Source organism: Crinia signifera, chromosome 6 (genome assembly GCF_055691185.1).
Source record: "Crinia signifera chromosome 6, ASM5569118v1, whole genome shotgun sequence".
NCBI lineage: Eukaryota > Metazoa > Chordata > Amphibia > Anura > Myobatrachidae > Crinia > Crinia signifera.
The window spans coordinates 29,513,703-29,530,929 of NC_139222.1; the positions used below are offsets into that span (position 1 = coordinate 29,513,703).

Sequence of the window (17,227 nt, forward strand, 5' to 3'; positions counted from 1 at the left end):
TAGAGTTGGGAGGGGAGTGTCCTGGCTGACCTGCAGTGTACGAATAAAGCTATCCAGCATTTGTATTGTGCCCCTCACATTGCTCTGCTCCCAATACAGAATCAGACCTATTGTAAATAGAGCGTTATGTCTTACCTAGAGAGCGCAGGGTCTGGTAATTCTCCAACATCACCTCCCTGTAAAGCTCCTTCTCCTCATGGTTTAGACAGTCCCACTCCTCCTTGGAGAAGTAAATCGCAACCTCATCAAATGTAGACTGCGGTTCCTGCAAAACAAGGTTCCTAGGTGAATGTAGTTCCTAGGTGACCTGCAGGGTGAGTTTCCTCCCAGACGTGCAGGAAGGGCCAGACTGCCCCACAGGGGTACAGGGGACCACCCCCAGGCGTTTCACAGGTCCGTCTATTCATGAATGTGAGTATATATATATATATATATATATATCACACACAAAGAACACATATATACACATACATATATACACACACAAGGAACACATACAGATACACACACACAAAGGGAAGAAGATACCGGCCCACAAGTCATTGTGAAGGTCTGGTAGGAAAATCCTTTCATTATTAGGCTCCGCCCCCAAGGTAAAATGCCACATGTCGCAGGATGTTGGGTGGGGGTAAGGCCAATGTGAGGCGCCTCCATGAGAATCATGTCATATTGGCTCCACCCCTAACCACCGAGCTGCAATTTACGGTTTCGACCCCATGACGGGCAGTGGTTGAAACACTGGTCATGGTGGGGATATCTGGGTACTCACAACCCCCGCAATGGGATTAGGTTCCAGACTGTGCATATGATTTTTACATCATACATAGGTTATATTATACAGCACAAGGCCCCAGTCTGACACTGCCTGCAGGAACCGAAGTGTACTTCCACACACTCCTCTATCATACAGTAGTGCCAGGTTCTACTTAGCTGCAATACAATAGAGAGAACAATACAGCAAGAGGATCAGTGTGACTAATCCTATTAAAGGCCAAGAAGAAAGAGGCTCCATCTGTAGCATGTTTTCCAGATCTCCTCAGAATCATATGTGAAATAATTAGCTGCATCTGTGATCTTTTCAAATGTGTCAGCCAGTAATAAATACACCTGTGACTATGGGCCTTATTCTAGTTCACTCTGACAAAATCCTTCTTAGATGGACAAAACCATGTGCACTGCAGGTGGGGCAGATGCTACTTGTGCAGAGAGAATTAGATTTGGGTGGGGTTTTACTACAAAGAGAGATCTACAGTATATTGCAGTGTAAAAATAAAGCAGCCAGTATTTACCCTGCACAGAAACAAAATAACTCACCCAAATCTAATTCTCTCTGCACATGTTACATCTGCCCCCCTGCAGTGCACATGGTTTTGTCCATCTAAGATGGATTTTGTCAGAAAGAGTGAACTAGAATAAGGCCCTTAGGAGAGATGGAAAACATGCACTGTTAGGGCTTGCTGAGGACTGGAGTCGGGAAACACTGATCTAGGCCCCTTGAACAAACATAATAAAAACATACAAACAAATTTGTGACACACACACAAAAAAAAGCAGCATTATTGTTGTTCTCTTCCTCCTGCGATTACTGTAATAAACTAGGAAAAATTGATCAATATTTGGGGAGAAACAAAATAAGGTGACGTAGGATGGATTTTACAGTGAAATTTGGATTGTTACCAATATGAGCTTAGGGGGTTATTTTGGTTCACTCTTTCTGACAAATTCCTTCTTATAGGTGTATTCAATGTTTTTATTCCCCATGTGCAGCGAATCCTGTTTAGGATTCGCTGCACATTCGCAGGGTTCTGGAGGGCTGCAGCATTCGCTGCCAGCCCTCCCGGTCACCCTATTCAATGCAGCAGGGGCTCGCTGCCCCTGCTGGCGAATTTTAACCCCTGCGGCATTAGCCGGGGGATGGAGGCAGGCAGGGAGATGTAAGCCTCCCTGCCTGCCCCAGAATTTGTGAGGGAGGGCTACCGGGGCACAGGCAGCAGAGACTGCACCTCGGGAATGCTGGCACGGGACAGTGGTAGGGAGCCGCTTCTCTGATCCCGCACGTAACAAGCCGGGACCAGAGTGAAGTGAATATATGAATATCTAATGAGCGGCTCCCGGGCCCCCTGCTGGTGAAAGTGTTAAAAATAAATATTTTTTTTAAAAAAATAAATAAAAATTTTATATATATTAATGTGCTTCAAGCACATGAATAAAAATAGCATGCCCCTTCACAGAAAAAAAATCTGATTTTTTTTACACCAAAAAAAATAAAAAAAACGGTACTTGTTTCCTATCTGGGCGCCCATCGCGGGCATCGCGTGTACAACGCATGCCATTATAATGACATGCGATGCGACCGACGCGATTACCGCGATTTTACATAGGGAACAATGTTAAATGTCCCAATTGACCCGATTTCACATAGGGAACAATGTTAAATGTCCCAATTGATCCGATTTCACATAGGGAACAATGTTAAATGGCCCCCCCCAATTGTTAACGCCACTCCACGATCAACGTCAACCCGAAGCGTGGCGAGCGCAGCGCGCCCGCGAGGGGCGGCGGTATGCGTCCTCCGACCTTTTCATACCCCCACTATCCACTAGGGCGTGGAGTGAGAATAGAATAGTGTGGCGAGCGCAGCGAGCCACCGAGCCCGAAGCGTGGCGAGCGCAGCGTGCCCCGCGAGGGGACGCGGATACCTTCACAGGTATCCACATCCCCTTGCGGGCTTCACAGGTGTCCGCGTGCGCTCGCCACGCTATTCTATTCTCACTCCACGCCCTAGTGGATAGTAGGGGTATGAAAAGGTCGGAGGACGCGTACCGCTGCCCCTCGTGGGCACGCTTCAGGTTGACGTTGATCGTGGGGTGGCGTTAACAATTGGGGGGGGGGCATTTCACACTTCAGGGTGGGTATTTGGGGTCTGTGGGCCATTTAACATTGTTCCCTATGTAAAATTGCGGTAATCGCGTCGGTCGCATCGCATGCGTTTTTTTGTCAGCACGCGACGCGACCGACACGATTTTTTTTGCTTGCGATGCCCACGATCAAAATCGTGGGCGCCCAGATAGGAAGCAAGTACCAAAAAAACTTTATTTTAAAAGATCACTTTCCAGTTCACCTTAAAAAGATGTCGAATGCAACATGGTGAATCATGGCAAAAATCAGGGAGAAAGCAATTTGCCGTCCTAGCATTGAATACACTCTCGACGAATCCCAGTGAAAACCCCATTGACATACACCAGCGAATTGCAGTGAGAATGAAAACGTAGAACTGGCCGGCACTCACTGGTCGCTTTCGGTGAACAGTGAACATTGAATAGGGTGAATCACATTTTCAGTGAAACAGATTCACCGCACGGAGTGAAACCAGCCCGATTTGCCGAAAAAACGGTGAATCGGGAGCATTGAATACTGGCCTTAGATGGACAAAACCATGTGCACTGCAGGTGGGGCAGATGTTACTTGTGCAGAGAGAATTAGATTTGGGTGGGGTTTTACTTCAAAGTGAGATCTATATTGCAGTGTAAAAATAAAACAATCAGTATTTTCCCTGCACAGAAACAAAATAACTCACCCAAATCTAATTCTCTCTGCACATGTTACATCTGCCCCCCTGCAGTGCACATGGTTTTGTCCATCTAAGAAGGAATTTGTCAAAAGGAGTGAACCAAAATAACCCCCTTAGTGCCCACAAGCCCCCAAAGGGAGGCACAGATTTGCTTTACATTTTCCAGTGGCTGATCCAGGGATGGGGGGTCAATAGGCTTCGCTGTGGCTGGCTCCCAGTTCCTGAATACTACATACAGTAGAAGCTCCAGGAAGCAGACAGAGGAGCCTTCATTTCTGCCTACGTTTATTCACCGTAAAACCATCGGTCACCCTACTACTCACTCACAAGAAGGACGGACATTAAGGTTTGTGTAGGGAAGGATCTAGAAGAATACACAGCTAGTATATACAGTAACAGGAAGAAAGGGACTAGGGGCCGGATTCTGATTGGCTCGTTAAGGCTTAGCGAGCCTTCTAATGCGCTGTGCAGTGTATGTACACGCCGCACTGCGAATGCCCTGAAATCATTTGATGGTCCCTATCATCGAACGATTTCTATAGTGCTCGCAAGTCAGTCTCTGCTGGGGCGGCCGTGCCGGCTGGCAGGTGCCCAGTTACGTTCACATGGGGACACCCAACATTGTCAATGGTACTCCCAGGAAACGTCCCATACCACCCCCCACCCCACCCTCCCTTTTGCTGGATCTTGAAGTGCTTCAACATCGGTCCCCCCCGAGCGATCACGAAGGGGACTGAGCCAACTAGAATCAGGCCCCTAGATGTCATTACAGATCTCTAGTACTAGAACAGGAATCCCACTAAACAAGACGATCTCAGGGGAACTAGGAGAAGTCATACGTACCCAGGACTTGAAGACCAGCCTGCCGCCGCTGGGGTCGCTCCGGAACACTAATTCCCTGCTGTAACCAGGGCGGTCACAGCCGCAGCAGAAAAATGGTTAATAACTGATTAATGATGAAACCAGGGTAATGCAAGCAGCTATATCAGGGATAGGCGTGCCAGGAGGAATTACTTATTATATCATCTATAAGTTATGTAAACCAGTATCAAAGGGAAGAAGACTTACACATTGATTAACACTCCCCCCCCCACCCCCGCCTCTCACCGCACGTAGGCCGAACTTGTCCTGTGCTGGGTAGAGAGCCACCTCACGTACCTTTCCGTTCAGGTGGTATAAGTCGGAGGCGGGGTTCGGGATCTCCCCAGCTGCTGGCATGATGTCCATCTTCACCAGGCGTAGGATATTAGCATCGGGTTCCTGATCCTCCAGTTACAGAGATACATTCCTAGTGTCATAGACAGCTCTGGACCGCTGCAGCTCCTGTGCGTCCATCTTTCTGTGGGAGGGAAGAGTATATGTAACATCCGTGCATAACTATGTTCATGGCACCGGTCACAACCCGAGGTGTCCTGTCTGCGATGGTCACTCTCTGCTCTTGTACTTCTGGCACACTCTGGTCTGGATGTCAGCATTGAGCGCTGTGATACAGGCCAAACTGTGCTAGAAGAGAAGAAAATTACAGCACAGGCAGGAAAGCGGAATTGCACAGGCTGCTGAATGAACACTATATACACATATACTCTACATACATAGGCATATATACATACACAGTGACCTGTGGGTCTGATTCAGAAATATAGGTCCTCCCTAGACTCTATCTATCTATCTATCTATCTATCTATCTATCTATCTATCTATCTAGTTCTCAAACTCGGTCCTCAGTACCCCACACAGTTTACATGTCCCAGGTCACCCAGCAGGTGCACAGGTGTACTCATTACTCACTGACACATGTCCCAGGTCACACAGCAGGTGCACAGGTGCACTCATTACTCACTGACACATGTCCCAGGTCACCCAGCAGGTGCACTCATTAGTCACTGACACATTTCCCAGGTCACCCAGCAGGTGCACATGTGTACTCATTACTCACTGACACATGTCCCAGGTCACACAGCAGGTGCACAGGTGCACTCATTACTCACTGCCACATTTCCCAGGTCACCCAGCAGGTGCACTCATTAGTCACTGACACATTTCCCAGGTCACCCAGCAGGTGCACATGTGTACTCATTACTCACTGACACATGTCCCAGGTCACACAGCAGGTGCACAGGTGCACTCATTACTCACTGACACATGTCCCAGGTCACACAGCAGGTGCACAGGTGCACTCATTACTCACTGATACATTTCCCAGGTTACCCAGCAGGTGCACAGGTGTACTCATTACTCACTGACACATGTCCCAGGTCACACGGCAGGTGCACAGGTGCACTCATTACTCACTGATACATTTCCCAGGTTACCCAGCAGGTGCACAGGTGTACTCATTACTCACTGACACATGTCCCAGGTCACACAGCACGTGCACAGGTGTACTCAGTACTCACTGACACATGTCCCAGGTCAAACAGCAGGTGCACAGGTGCACTCATTACTCACTGACACATGTCCCAGGTCACCCAGCAGGTGCACAGGTGTACTCATTACTCACTGACACATTTCCCAGGTCACCCAGCAGGTGCACAGGTGTACTCATTACTCACTGACACATTTCCCAGGTCACTCAGCAGGTGCACAGGTGTACTTATTACTCACTGACACATGTCGCAGGTCACACAGCAGCTGCACAGGTGCATTCATTACTCACTGACACATTTCCCAGGTCACCCAGCAGGTGCACAGGTGCACTAATTACTCACTGACACATGTCCCAGGTCACCCAGCAGGTGCACAGGTGCACTCATTACTCACTGACACATTTCCCAGGTCACCCAGCAGGTGCACTCATTAGTCACTGACACATTTCCCAGGTCACCCAGCAGGTGCACATGTGTACTCATTACTCACTGACACATGTCCCAGGTCACACAGCAGGTGCACAGGTGCACTCATTACTCACTGACACATGTCCCAGGTCACACAGCAGGTGCACAGGTGCACTCATTACTCACTGATACATTTCCCAGGTTACCCAGCAGGTGCACAGGTGTACTCATTACTCACTGACACATGTCCCAGGTCACACGGCAGGTGCACAGGTGCACTCATTACTCACTGATACATTTCCCAGGTTACCCAGCAGGTGCACAGGTGTACTCATTACTCACTGACACATGTCCCAGGTCACACAGCACGTGCACAGGTGTACTCAGTACTCACTGACACATGTCCCAGGTCAAACAGCAGGTGCACAGGTGCACTCATTACTCACTGACACATGTACCAGGTCACCCAGCAGGTGCACAGGTGTACTCATTACACACTGACACATTTCCCAGGTCACACAGCAGGTGCACAGGTGTACTCATTACTCACTGACACATTTCCCAGGTCACTCAGCAGGTGCACAGGTGTACTTATTACTCACTGACACATGTCCCAGGTCACACAGCAGCTGCACAGGTGCATTCATTACTCACTGACACATTTCCCAGGTCACCCAGCAGGTGCACAGGTGCACTAATTACTCACTGACACATGTCCCAGGTCACCCAGCAGGTGCACAGGTGCACTCATTACTCACTGACACATGTCCCAGGTCACCAAGCAGGTGCACAGGTGCACTCATTACTCACTGACAAATTTCCAGGTCACACAGCAGGAGCACAGGTGCGCTCAATACTCACTGCTACATTTCCCAGGTCACACAGCAGGTGCACAGGTGTACTCATTACTCACTGACACAGTTCCCAGGTCACACAGCGGGTGCACAGGTGTACTCATATATATATATATATATATATATATACACACTAGGTGATTCATCGCGCCCTACGGGTGCTCTTCACACCGTCGTAAGGGGCTGCGCCCCCTTAATTTGTGAACGTTTGTATTGTGAGAAATATGGTTAGAATTGTATGAAAGATGCCTGTATTGCAACTTGAGTTATAGGTGAAATGTGTTAAATAGAGAGCATATGATGTGGAAGGGGGTGTGTATTGTTTTGTTTAATTAAAAAGCGGTTACAGAGTAAGATGTACATTGATAGTGTGGATGGTACAGTGACATTTGTGGATGTGGGGGGGGGGGGGCTGTGTGTGCATGTTGTTTAGGTGTGTGTGTGCAATAGTATAGTAGGGTGTTTCTGAGTCAGCGGCTCCCCACTGGCGGAGGTCACGACACAGGAAAACAGGAGGCTGGGTAGTGATAGGGGTGTGTGGGAATAAGGGGGACTAAAGAGGAGGGTGGGAGATACTGTGCAGCTTCTGCCAGTGGGTGAGGGTCCAGCGTGGCAGTACAGGATGGTGGCCCTTAGTCAGTGTCTCCTCCTACTGGGTGGGAGTTCGGGTGCATGAGAGCAGGAGGCTGGGCTATGAGGCATGATAGGGGCATGTGGGCAAAACAGCGTCAGCGACTCCCCAGTGATGGAAGTTACAGTTCAGGAGAGCAGGAAGCTGGGTAGTGATAGGGGTGTGTGAGTATACAGGGGACTAAAGAGGGGCTTAGGGGTGCCGAGAATTGCGGGAGGGGCGCGGGGGGTGCCGTGAATCAAGGGAGGGAGGGGGCGCAGGTGTCCGCGAATCGCGGGAGAGGGCGGGGGTCCGCGAATCGCGGGAGAGGGTCGCGCGAAGGGGGGTTGCGAATTGCGGGAGGAGGGGTGCACGGGGGTGACGTGAATTGCGGGAGGGGGGGTGCGCGGGGGTCCACGATTTGCGGGAGGGGGGGCACGGGGCGCGATGAATCAACCTAGTTGGTTATATATTCTTGTAGAAGGATGGTAGGATGTTGCGGTCATTCAGAATGCATTTACATAAACAGTAATAGTAGCAGTAAAAGATCTGACTTAAAGCACCTACAGTAAAACAGAACAGGTGTTATATATTATACAAAGAATTGGTTGATGATGTCTAGGTTGACGTGCACATAGTTGTCACTGGAAAAAAATTGCCACAAGAAAAAATCAACACAGAAAGGTCAACACATGTAAATGTTGACATAAGTGTGACACCTCATTGGTGTCCATGTCGACACATGAGAATGAATATGAAAACATTCAAAAAGTTAAAAATAAATCTTCAAAAACTCATGTCAACCTTTTTCATTGTCGACCATAGCCGTGTCAGTGTTTTGCATGTGCCATTTAATCCTGGGTTGCCGTGAATCACGCGCGGGGGGGAGGGAGGAGGTGAGGGGTGTCCGCGAATCACTGGAGGAGCCGAGGGTGGATGCTGTGAATTGCGGGAGGGGGGGGTGTGGGTGCCGCGAATCGTGGGTGGGTGGGGGGTAGGCGTGGGGGGTTGCAATGAATCATGGGAGGGTGGGTCGTGGGGGCTTGCCGCAATGACAGGAGGGGGGGTCGGGGGGGGGGGGGGGGGAGAATCGTGGTAGGGGTTACCGCGGGAGGGGGGGCCCGGGGGGTTGGCGCGAATCTTGGGAGGGGGGGTCGCAGGGTGCCGCAAATCGCAGGCGGGGGGGGGGTGTGTCACCGCGAATCGCGGGAGTCGCTGGGGGTGCCGCGAATCGCCACAAGCAAAAATCTGCGAATTGCGCGCGGGGGGGGGGGGAGGGGTCGCCGTGAATTGCGGGAGGGGGGTCTTGGGGGGTGGGTGACGCCAATTGCGGGAGGGGGGTCGCGTGGGGGGGGGGGGGGGGTTCCGCGAATCACGGGAGGGGGTCGCTGGGGTGCCGCAAATCGCCACATTAAATGTTGACATAAGTGTGGCACTTCATTGGTGACCATGTCGACACATGAAAATGAATATGAAAACATTCTTAAAATGAAAAATAAATCTTCAAAAACTCATGTCAACCTTTTTTCATCGTCGACCATAGCCGTGTCAGTGTTTTGCATGTGCCATTTGATCCTGGGGTTGCTGTGAATCGCGGCGGCTGGGGGGGGGGGTGGTGGGTCTGTGTCCACGGGAGGGGGGGTGGCGGCGGGGGGGGTGGGGTGTGTGCCATGAATTGGGGGAGGGGGGGTGGCGGGGGGGGGGGGTTTGCCATGAATTGGGGGAGGGGGGGTCGCGGGGGTGGGTGCTGCGAATTGCGGGAGGGGTGGGCGCGGGGGTTGCAGCGAATCGCGGGAGGGGGGGTCGCGGGGCCGGGGGGTTTGCCACGAATCACGGGAGGGGGGGGGGGGGTGTCAGGAGGGGTGCCGCGAATCACGGGAGGGTCGCGGGGGTGCAGGGGGGGGGGGATGGGCACGGGGGGTTGCAGTGAATCGCAGAAGGGGGGGGACGCGGGGGGGGGTGCCCCGAATCGCCGGAGGGGGGGTCGTGGGGGCTGGGGTTGCCGCAAACCGTGGGGGGTGCGCCGCAAATTGCGGTAGGTGGGGTTCACGGGGGCGGGGGAGCTCGCGAATTGTGGGAGGGGCCCCACGAATCGCGGGAGGGTGGGCGGCGGGGGAGCCCTAGTACCCAGAACAGCCAACCCAACTGCATACGGCAGGGGGGCAGGTGGAGGCGAGATGATGCGGTTAGCTGTAAATGACATCATCATAGCCCCGCCCCCTGTGATGATGTAATGCTGTACAGTGTCTTGCACCACCCCAAATCTCCCAGAGCACCTACAGAAGAAGTATAGAATCATAATAAAGTGATGGCAAGAGCCATAGGACAAGGCAGCACAGTTGGATAGGTCAAAAGTAAAATGCTGATGAGCAGCATATAAGCTATAGCAGGCATGTCCAACGTTGGCCCTCCAGATGTTTTTTTTTTTTTTTTGCTATTAGAGAATGCTAAAACTATTGCAAAGCATGCTGGGATGTGTAGTTTCAAAACATCTGGAGGGCATGCCTGAGCTATAGTATCTATCCTACCTCCAAGTCTGTCTGTTGTTACCCAGTTTGTCTTATCACTGTCTACTATTGTAAAGCGCAACGGAATCTGCTGCGCTATATAAGAAACTGTAAATAAATAAATAAATAAATATAGTGACCTGAGGAGAAATCTTTAGAGAGTGTGGAGATGTATTAAACCTTGGAAAGAGCTAAGTTACCAACCAATCAGCTCCTGTTATTTTTCCAAGCACAGCCTGTTAAGGTGCCCACACACTAGAAAGATCTGCGATCATAAGATGTGCGCATAAATTAGCCTTCAAATCTTTTGTCCAATCTGGACAAAAGATTTCAGGCAAGTGCACATCTTTACCAAAGATTTTTCTTAAGATCCCGTGTGCGTTCCTATGGATCTTTTGTTAAATCTTCTGATCTTTTGTGCAGCACGTAAGATCAGAAGATTTAGCAAAAGATCCACGGGAGCGAGCATCGGCCGATTTTCGACCGATTATCGGTAAATATCGGCCGATTTATCGAAAATCGGCCAATCGGCCCAAAAATCGTTCTAGTGTGTGGGCACCTTAAGATGGCAACTAGGAGCTGATTGGATGGTACTATTTGCAATTCACTTTCAAATCTATTTTTAACTCGGCAGGCGGCAGAAATGATTGAGAGGCCCGGCTTCGGCTTGGCAGGCTCGCTGTGCAATGTTTAAACATCCCATACAAACACTAGCCGGCTGCAGGGTGCGGCTATACAGTTAACTGTTGGCAGTAAGAAAAACTGAGGTCTATCAGCTACAGAAGAGACAATTGTGGGTCCCTCTGCAATTTATTTACAGTAGTTCTGAGGAATCAGTAACTGCAAAAGATTGGGACTGAGATATTTATCAGGACCTGTCTTCTTCGCCCCCACCCACAACTTACCAGCACTCACCCGCACAGTTGCCCGATAACTAAGGACAAGAGGGCGGAGCGATGATGTGATTTGCACTGAATCATATTTATTTACAGTTTCTTATATAGCGCAGCAGATTCCGTTGCGCATTACAATAGAATCATATCATCTTAACTCCGCCCTTCACTTTACAATGTCAGTTATACAGGGTCTGTGTAGTTGGGGGGCGGGGTCACAATACTGTGATCGCACCTCCACTCCCCCCTGTACCGCCTACTATCCCTGAGCCATGCTCCTCCCCTTGTAACAGAGCTGTACAGAGACCTCCTACTAGTCTACTGAGGATTGCCGGGCTGAGGTAAATTCTGGCGATAACTCCAGGTTTGGATTGTTTGGTCGACAGTGTCTAGGTCAATAGGTCGACCACTACTGGGGACACCTGGAAAAGGTCGCCCTGCATTAGGTCAGCATGGTCAAAATGTCGACATTGGGAAATGTCGACCTGATCATTTTTATTTCAATTTTTTGTAGGCAATGTCAGCAAAGGTAGACATGGACACCATATTCATGTATCGCGTCGCCTCAGATGACTCACTGCGCTTGCCATGCTACGGGAACGGTGCCTCCCGCACACTAATATGTTCTCCCTCTATGCCCACTGGAATGGTGAAGTATGAACAAGTCAGTTTAAGAAAAAAAATCATGAAATACTCATTTCGACCTTTTCCATGTCGACTTTTGTTTGTATCGACCTTTTTGAGAATGTCCACCTAATACTTATCGACCTTTTTAATGTGTTGCCCTTCTGCCTGTCGACCAATAGCGATCGAACTTTTGACCCAATGGCCGCATACCGAGCACTCCAAGAGAGAAGCAATGAGGCTAAAATCCAGCGAGTATTGATACATAGACGAGAGAGAGAGAGAGAGAGAGAGAGAGAGAGAGAGAGAGAGAGAGAGAGAGAGAGAGAGAGAGAGAGAGAGAGAGAGAGAGAGAGAGAGAGAGAGAGAGAGAGAGAGAGGAGGGGGGGTGCGGGAATACAATTTATGGGAAAAAGACAGAGGTAAAAAGAAGAAAGGCAAAAAAAGGAAGAAAGGGGGTGATAAATAAAACAGGAAAAAAGACAGAAAGGTCAACAAAAAAGGGGGAAACAAGAAAAACAAGGGAACAAGAGAAAAGGCAAGAAAATAAAAGAAACAAAGAGGCAAAACAAAATGAGAAAAAAAAATTAAAGAAAAAAAAATTAAAGAGAAAAAAAAAAAAAAAAGAAAAGAAAAGGACAGAAAACAAAACAAGGCCACAGTCTGCCAATGTACAATTCATTAGGCTCTCCTCTATGGATCATTGCATAGACAGTAACTAGGCCGACAAGCATTAGGTCGACATCAATAGGTCAACATGCATGAATGTCAACATGACTGAAGATCGACATGGGGTAGGTCAACAGGGTCATTAGATCGACACAAGCATTAGGTTGACATAGGTAAGGTTGACAGTCAAAAGGTCGACATAGGGTTTTTCACCCTGTTTTTACCCGAATGTCAACACAGCCAACATGGACACTAAAAAAGTGCACCGCGTCCCCTCACATCGCTTGCTGCACTCGCCATGCTTCGGGCATGGTGCCTTGTTACACTTTATTTTATTCTCCCACCACACCTTTAAAAAAAAAGTGAAAAACCCCATGTCGATTTTTTGACTGTTGACCTTCCCCATGTTGACCTAATGTCCCTGTTGACCTTCAGTTATGTCGACCTTTATGCATGTCAACCTAGTGACTGTATCATACCCAATGCATTGCGGTCTCACTTTTCCACTATTTACATAATTTCCGATTGCAGGAGTGTAGTTCCTAAGTGCATGCAGGAGTGTAGTTACTAAGTGTTTGCAGGAGTGTAGTTCCTAAGTGCTTGCAGGAGTGTAGTTACTAAGGGCATGCAGGAGTGTAGTTACTAAGTGCTTGCAGGAGTGTAGTTACTAAGGGCATGCAGGAGTGTAGTTCCTAAGTGCTTGCAGGAGTGTAGTTACTAAGGGCATGCAGGAGTGTAGTTACTAAGTGCTTGCAGGAGTGTAGTTACTAAGGGCATGCAGGAGTGTAGTTACTAAGGCCCTTATTCTGGTTGGTGCGGTCGAGCCGCATATGCGGCTCCGACCGCACCAGACGAATCCCCGCCTACAAGACGGATCGGCACGGCCGTCCGTACACGGACGGCTGCCGATCCGCATGAAAATGGTGGAGGCGTACGCCTCCACCATGGTGGGAGCTGCCCCCTGCATTCGATGGTCGTCGACCATCGAAGGCAGGTCCGCACGCCGCGGCAGCTCCCGCAAGCTGAGACCACACGGACAATCGTCCGTGTGGTAGCTTGTATGGGGGCTGAAAGCTGACATCCGGCGACGTCAGCTTTCCGCCCCCATGAGTTGCGTCATGGCCTCATTACCATGCGTACGCCCCGCGTTTGCATGGGAACGCCCATGAAACGCGGGGCGTATACATAGGGAAATGAGGGCATGAAGCCCCTCACGCCCCTATACGCCCCCTTTGCGGCGTACTAACGTTATGTGCGGCGAATTCGCCTGCACATGCGCAGATTGACCTCTGCGCATGTGCAGACGGAAAACATCGGCGGTACGGCCGCACGCGGGCCGTACCGCACGAACCAGAATAAGGGCCTAAGTGCTTGCAGGAGTGCAGTTACTAAGTGCTTGCAGGAGTGTAGTTACTAAGGGCATGCAGGAGTGTAGTTACTAAGTGTTTGCAGGAGTGTAGTTCCTAAGTGCTTGCAGGAGTGTAGTTACTAAGGGCATGCAGGAGTGTAGTTACTAAGTGTTTGCAGGAGTGTAGTTACTAAGTGCTTGCAGGAGTGTAGTTACTAAGTGCTTGCAGGAGTGTAGTTCCTAAGTGCTTGCAGGAGTGTAGTTACTAAGTGCTTGCAGGAGTGTAGTTACTAAGTGCTTGCAGGAGTGTAGTTACTAAGTGCTTGCAGGAGTGTAGTTACTAAGTGCTTTCAGGAGTGTAGTTGCTAAGTGCTTGCAGGAGTGTAGTTACTAAGTGCATGCAGGAGTGTAGTTACTAAGTGCATGCAGGAGTGTAGTTACTAAGTGCTTGCAGGAGTGTAGTTACTAGGTGCATGCAGGAGTGTAGTTACTAAGTGCTTGCAGGAGTGTAGTTACTAGGGGCCTGATTCTGATTGACTCGTTAAACAGTGTATATATGCATCTTAGTGAGCCATCTAATGCCACCCACCGGGCAAACAAATATCACCACCACCACCACCCCCCCCCCCTGCTGCTGTGTGAACATCCCTGCGGCTTTGTGAATGGATGAAACATCCATTCGCAGGGGAGCATTGGGGGGAGAAATCATTTGATCATCATCAAATGATTTTTGCCATGTTCGCAAATATAAGTCAGTCTTGGCTGACCTACATCTGCGACGTCCAGCTCCGAGAACGGGGCAAGCACTGACGTCATGCGACATTGGTCGCCCTCCCCCAGAAGCCATCGGCCCGCTTGTGTTCGCATGGGGACCCCAGCGTTTTCCTGGGCGCACCGACCATTTTTTGTGGTTATGCCCAGGAAATGCTGGGCATCCCCATGCACCAGCCCCCTGCCCACCTCCATCTCACCCCAACCCCCCCCCCCTCTGCCCACCTCCATCTCACCCAACCCCCCCCCTAAACATTGCCCCCCCCCCCACGCACGTCGTCAGGCGATTTGCATGGGAACGCCCATGAAACACCAGCCATTCCAATGGGCAAATCCCCCGACCCCCCTCCCACAGTCTTGGGTGCGTGTGCCCAGCAAACACCCTTCGCCATGGGCGCACAAACCCGGCACATGCACAAAAATGCGCATTTAAAAAACCATTGCGCTCGCATGCGAGCGTGTGGACCAGAATAACCCACTAATACCCCTTTTACACCAGAGCTGCTCCAGTCCGGCCCAGGGCTTGGTGTAAAAGGGCAACAACAAAAAATAACCCGGGTCCTGTTACCCGGTGTCCAACCCGGCAAATGTTCAGGGTCGGACACAGGGCTTCCCCGGAGTCAGGGGCCGTGTAAATGGGTGACCCGGGTCATCCGACCCAGGGACCCGTTCCTTCAATCAGGGAGCCCCAACCTTTCGGACCACAGCGCCCTGAGGTCAGTCTGGAGGTTGGGCAGGGACTGCGTACAGCCTCCGCTGCTGTCTGCGGTACTATGCAAACAGCAGCAGAGGTGAATGGATGCCTGTGTGCTGCATCCATTCACCTCATGGACGGAGGCTGGGGGCAGCCCCCAACGCGTCGGTCAGCGTTGCGGGGGTCTCAGGCGGCATTGCAGGGGTCATCTCCGAGCACCGGCTCAGGGCCCGAATTCACTGGCTTCCCCACCCGGCATAATGCCTGGGGGACGCCGGTGTAAAAGTGAACAACTGCCGGGTCGCATCCGGGTCCAAAAACCCGGGTGCGACCCGGCAGTTTTGGTGTAAAAGGGGTATAAGTGTACGCAGTAGTGTAGTTACTAAGAGGCACATTCATCAAGATCGCATTTTATAATGCGATCTGGGCGGAATATTACCGCCCAGGATCGCATTGTAAAATGCGATCATATTGGGGGAATATCAATTTTAAGGGCGCAGGGACAGGGCTCCGATAGGAGCCCGTCCCTGCCAAGCCCTAACCCGGAAGCTGGGGGGGTCAGTGCATGCACGGTTATGCGCTGACCCCCGCCGACCCCTCTGACCGCACTGCCCCGCTCGGCAGTGTGATGTGTAGCCATAGGCTACAATTGGCTATCGCCATATCAGAATGGCGATAGCCCAGGGGTGCGAAGCCGGGCTGCCCGATGGTGATACATCGGGCAGCTTCGCATCCCCCATAGAAACCTATGGGGGATGCAGCCGGCGGCGCTGCAGGGGGATCGCAGGTCCCCCTATGACACATTAAGGTGATACTTAATATTTGCAGCTAAACCCTGAAAACGTGTGTTTTGGACTACAATTTGGACTGTACACTGGGTGCGATTTGAACTACATGAGATTTAAACTACACCTGATTTTTGACTACACTACAAAAGGCAATTTCAGGGTACATGCCATCTCGTTCAAAAATACCTGCCTGCACATACCATAAACATGGTGCGATTTGAACTAGACGCAATGCGATTTAAACTAAAAAGTTTAAATCGCAAGCGATAATCGCACCGTGTGGGCACCATTAGCCTCTGCTTCTTCTTCACGGATTTCAGGAGAAAACTTAATCAGAACTTTTTAGAAATACTTTGCTTTATATTTTTAACTTCCTTCTGGGTTTTTTTTTGCCAAATATTGACTGTGGTGCCGCCAACCATCCCTAGTGCCCTAGAGATAAAATTACAATAATACAAATAAACAATACAGTATAAAAATATTCAGACGCACAATACACAGGGAAAAACAAACACACAAAACAATGAGATTATTACACAGCTAATGGACTGAGTTCATAACAGCATTATGCAGCTTTCAAAACCAGAGCAGTTCCGCTTCCCTGCCTGGGGTGTCGCTCTCTGCTGTGCTGCTTCTAGCACAGTGTGGTCTGTATTTCAGAAGATACAGACCAAACTGTGCTAGAAACCCCACAGCAACGTGAAACCCCAAGCACGGTTCTGAAAGATGCAGGGAGCTTGAATGAACACTACACCCGTACTTTGTTATGGTTTATAGCTTTAACAGAATATAAAGGGCTGCATAACAGGATGAGCTATAAAAAAAATCATTATTATAATTATTAGGTGCATTATATGCATGCAGCCATGATGAGAAGGAATGCACCACACACTAATAGCACCACTGCTCCCTGTGGTGTGTGGGCAGCTGGCAGCATCCTGCAGCCAGTCAGGGCAGAGACTACACACTGGGAGGAGGATGCTGCAGGTGGTCAGGCAATCGGCTACCTGCGGGCCATTATGCATCACCTATACGTGTAGGCCTCTCCCATCATCCCTGCTCCCATTGTGAGCTTGCAGCCCCCCCTTCAAACACACTCTGCCCGGGCCTCGCCCCCCGCAGTC

General features: G+C 50.2%; 1 protein-coding gene across 1 annotated transcript in view; it reads right to left on the reverse strand.

Annotated features, from left to right (window-relative positions):
* The window catches only part of LOC146010128 (uncharacterized), a 33,080-nt gene that overhangs the window by 15,638 nt on the left and 215 nt on the right, over positions 1-17,227 (reverse strand). Inside the window, exons 2-3 of the mRNA XM_083151041.1 lie at positions 4,730-4,910; positions 136-265 (exon numbers count right to left, since the gene is read on the reverse strand). Coding sequence (XP_083007167.1) covers positions 136-265; positions 4,730-4,798 — 199 coding nt within the window. The 5' untranslated portion in view covers positions 4,799-4,910. The remainder of the gene's footprint in view (positions 1-135; positions 266-4,729; positions 4,911-17,227) is intronic.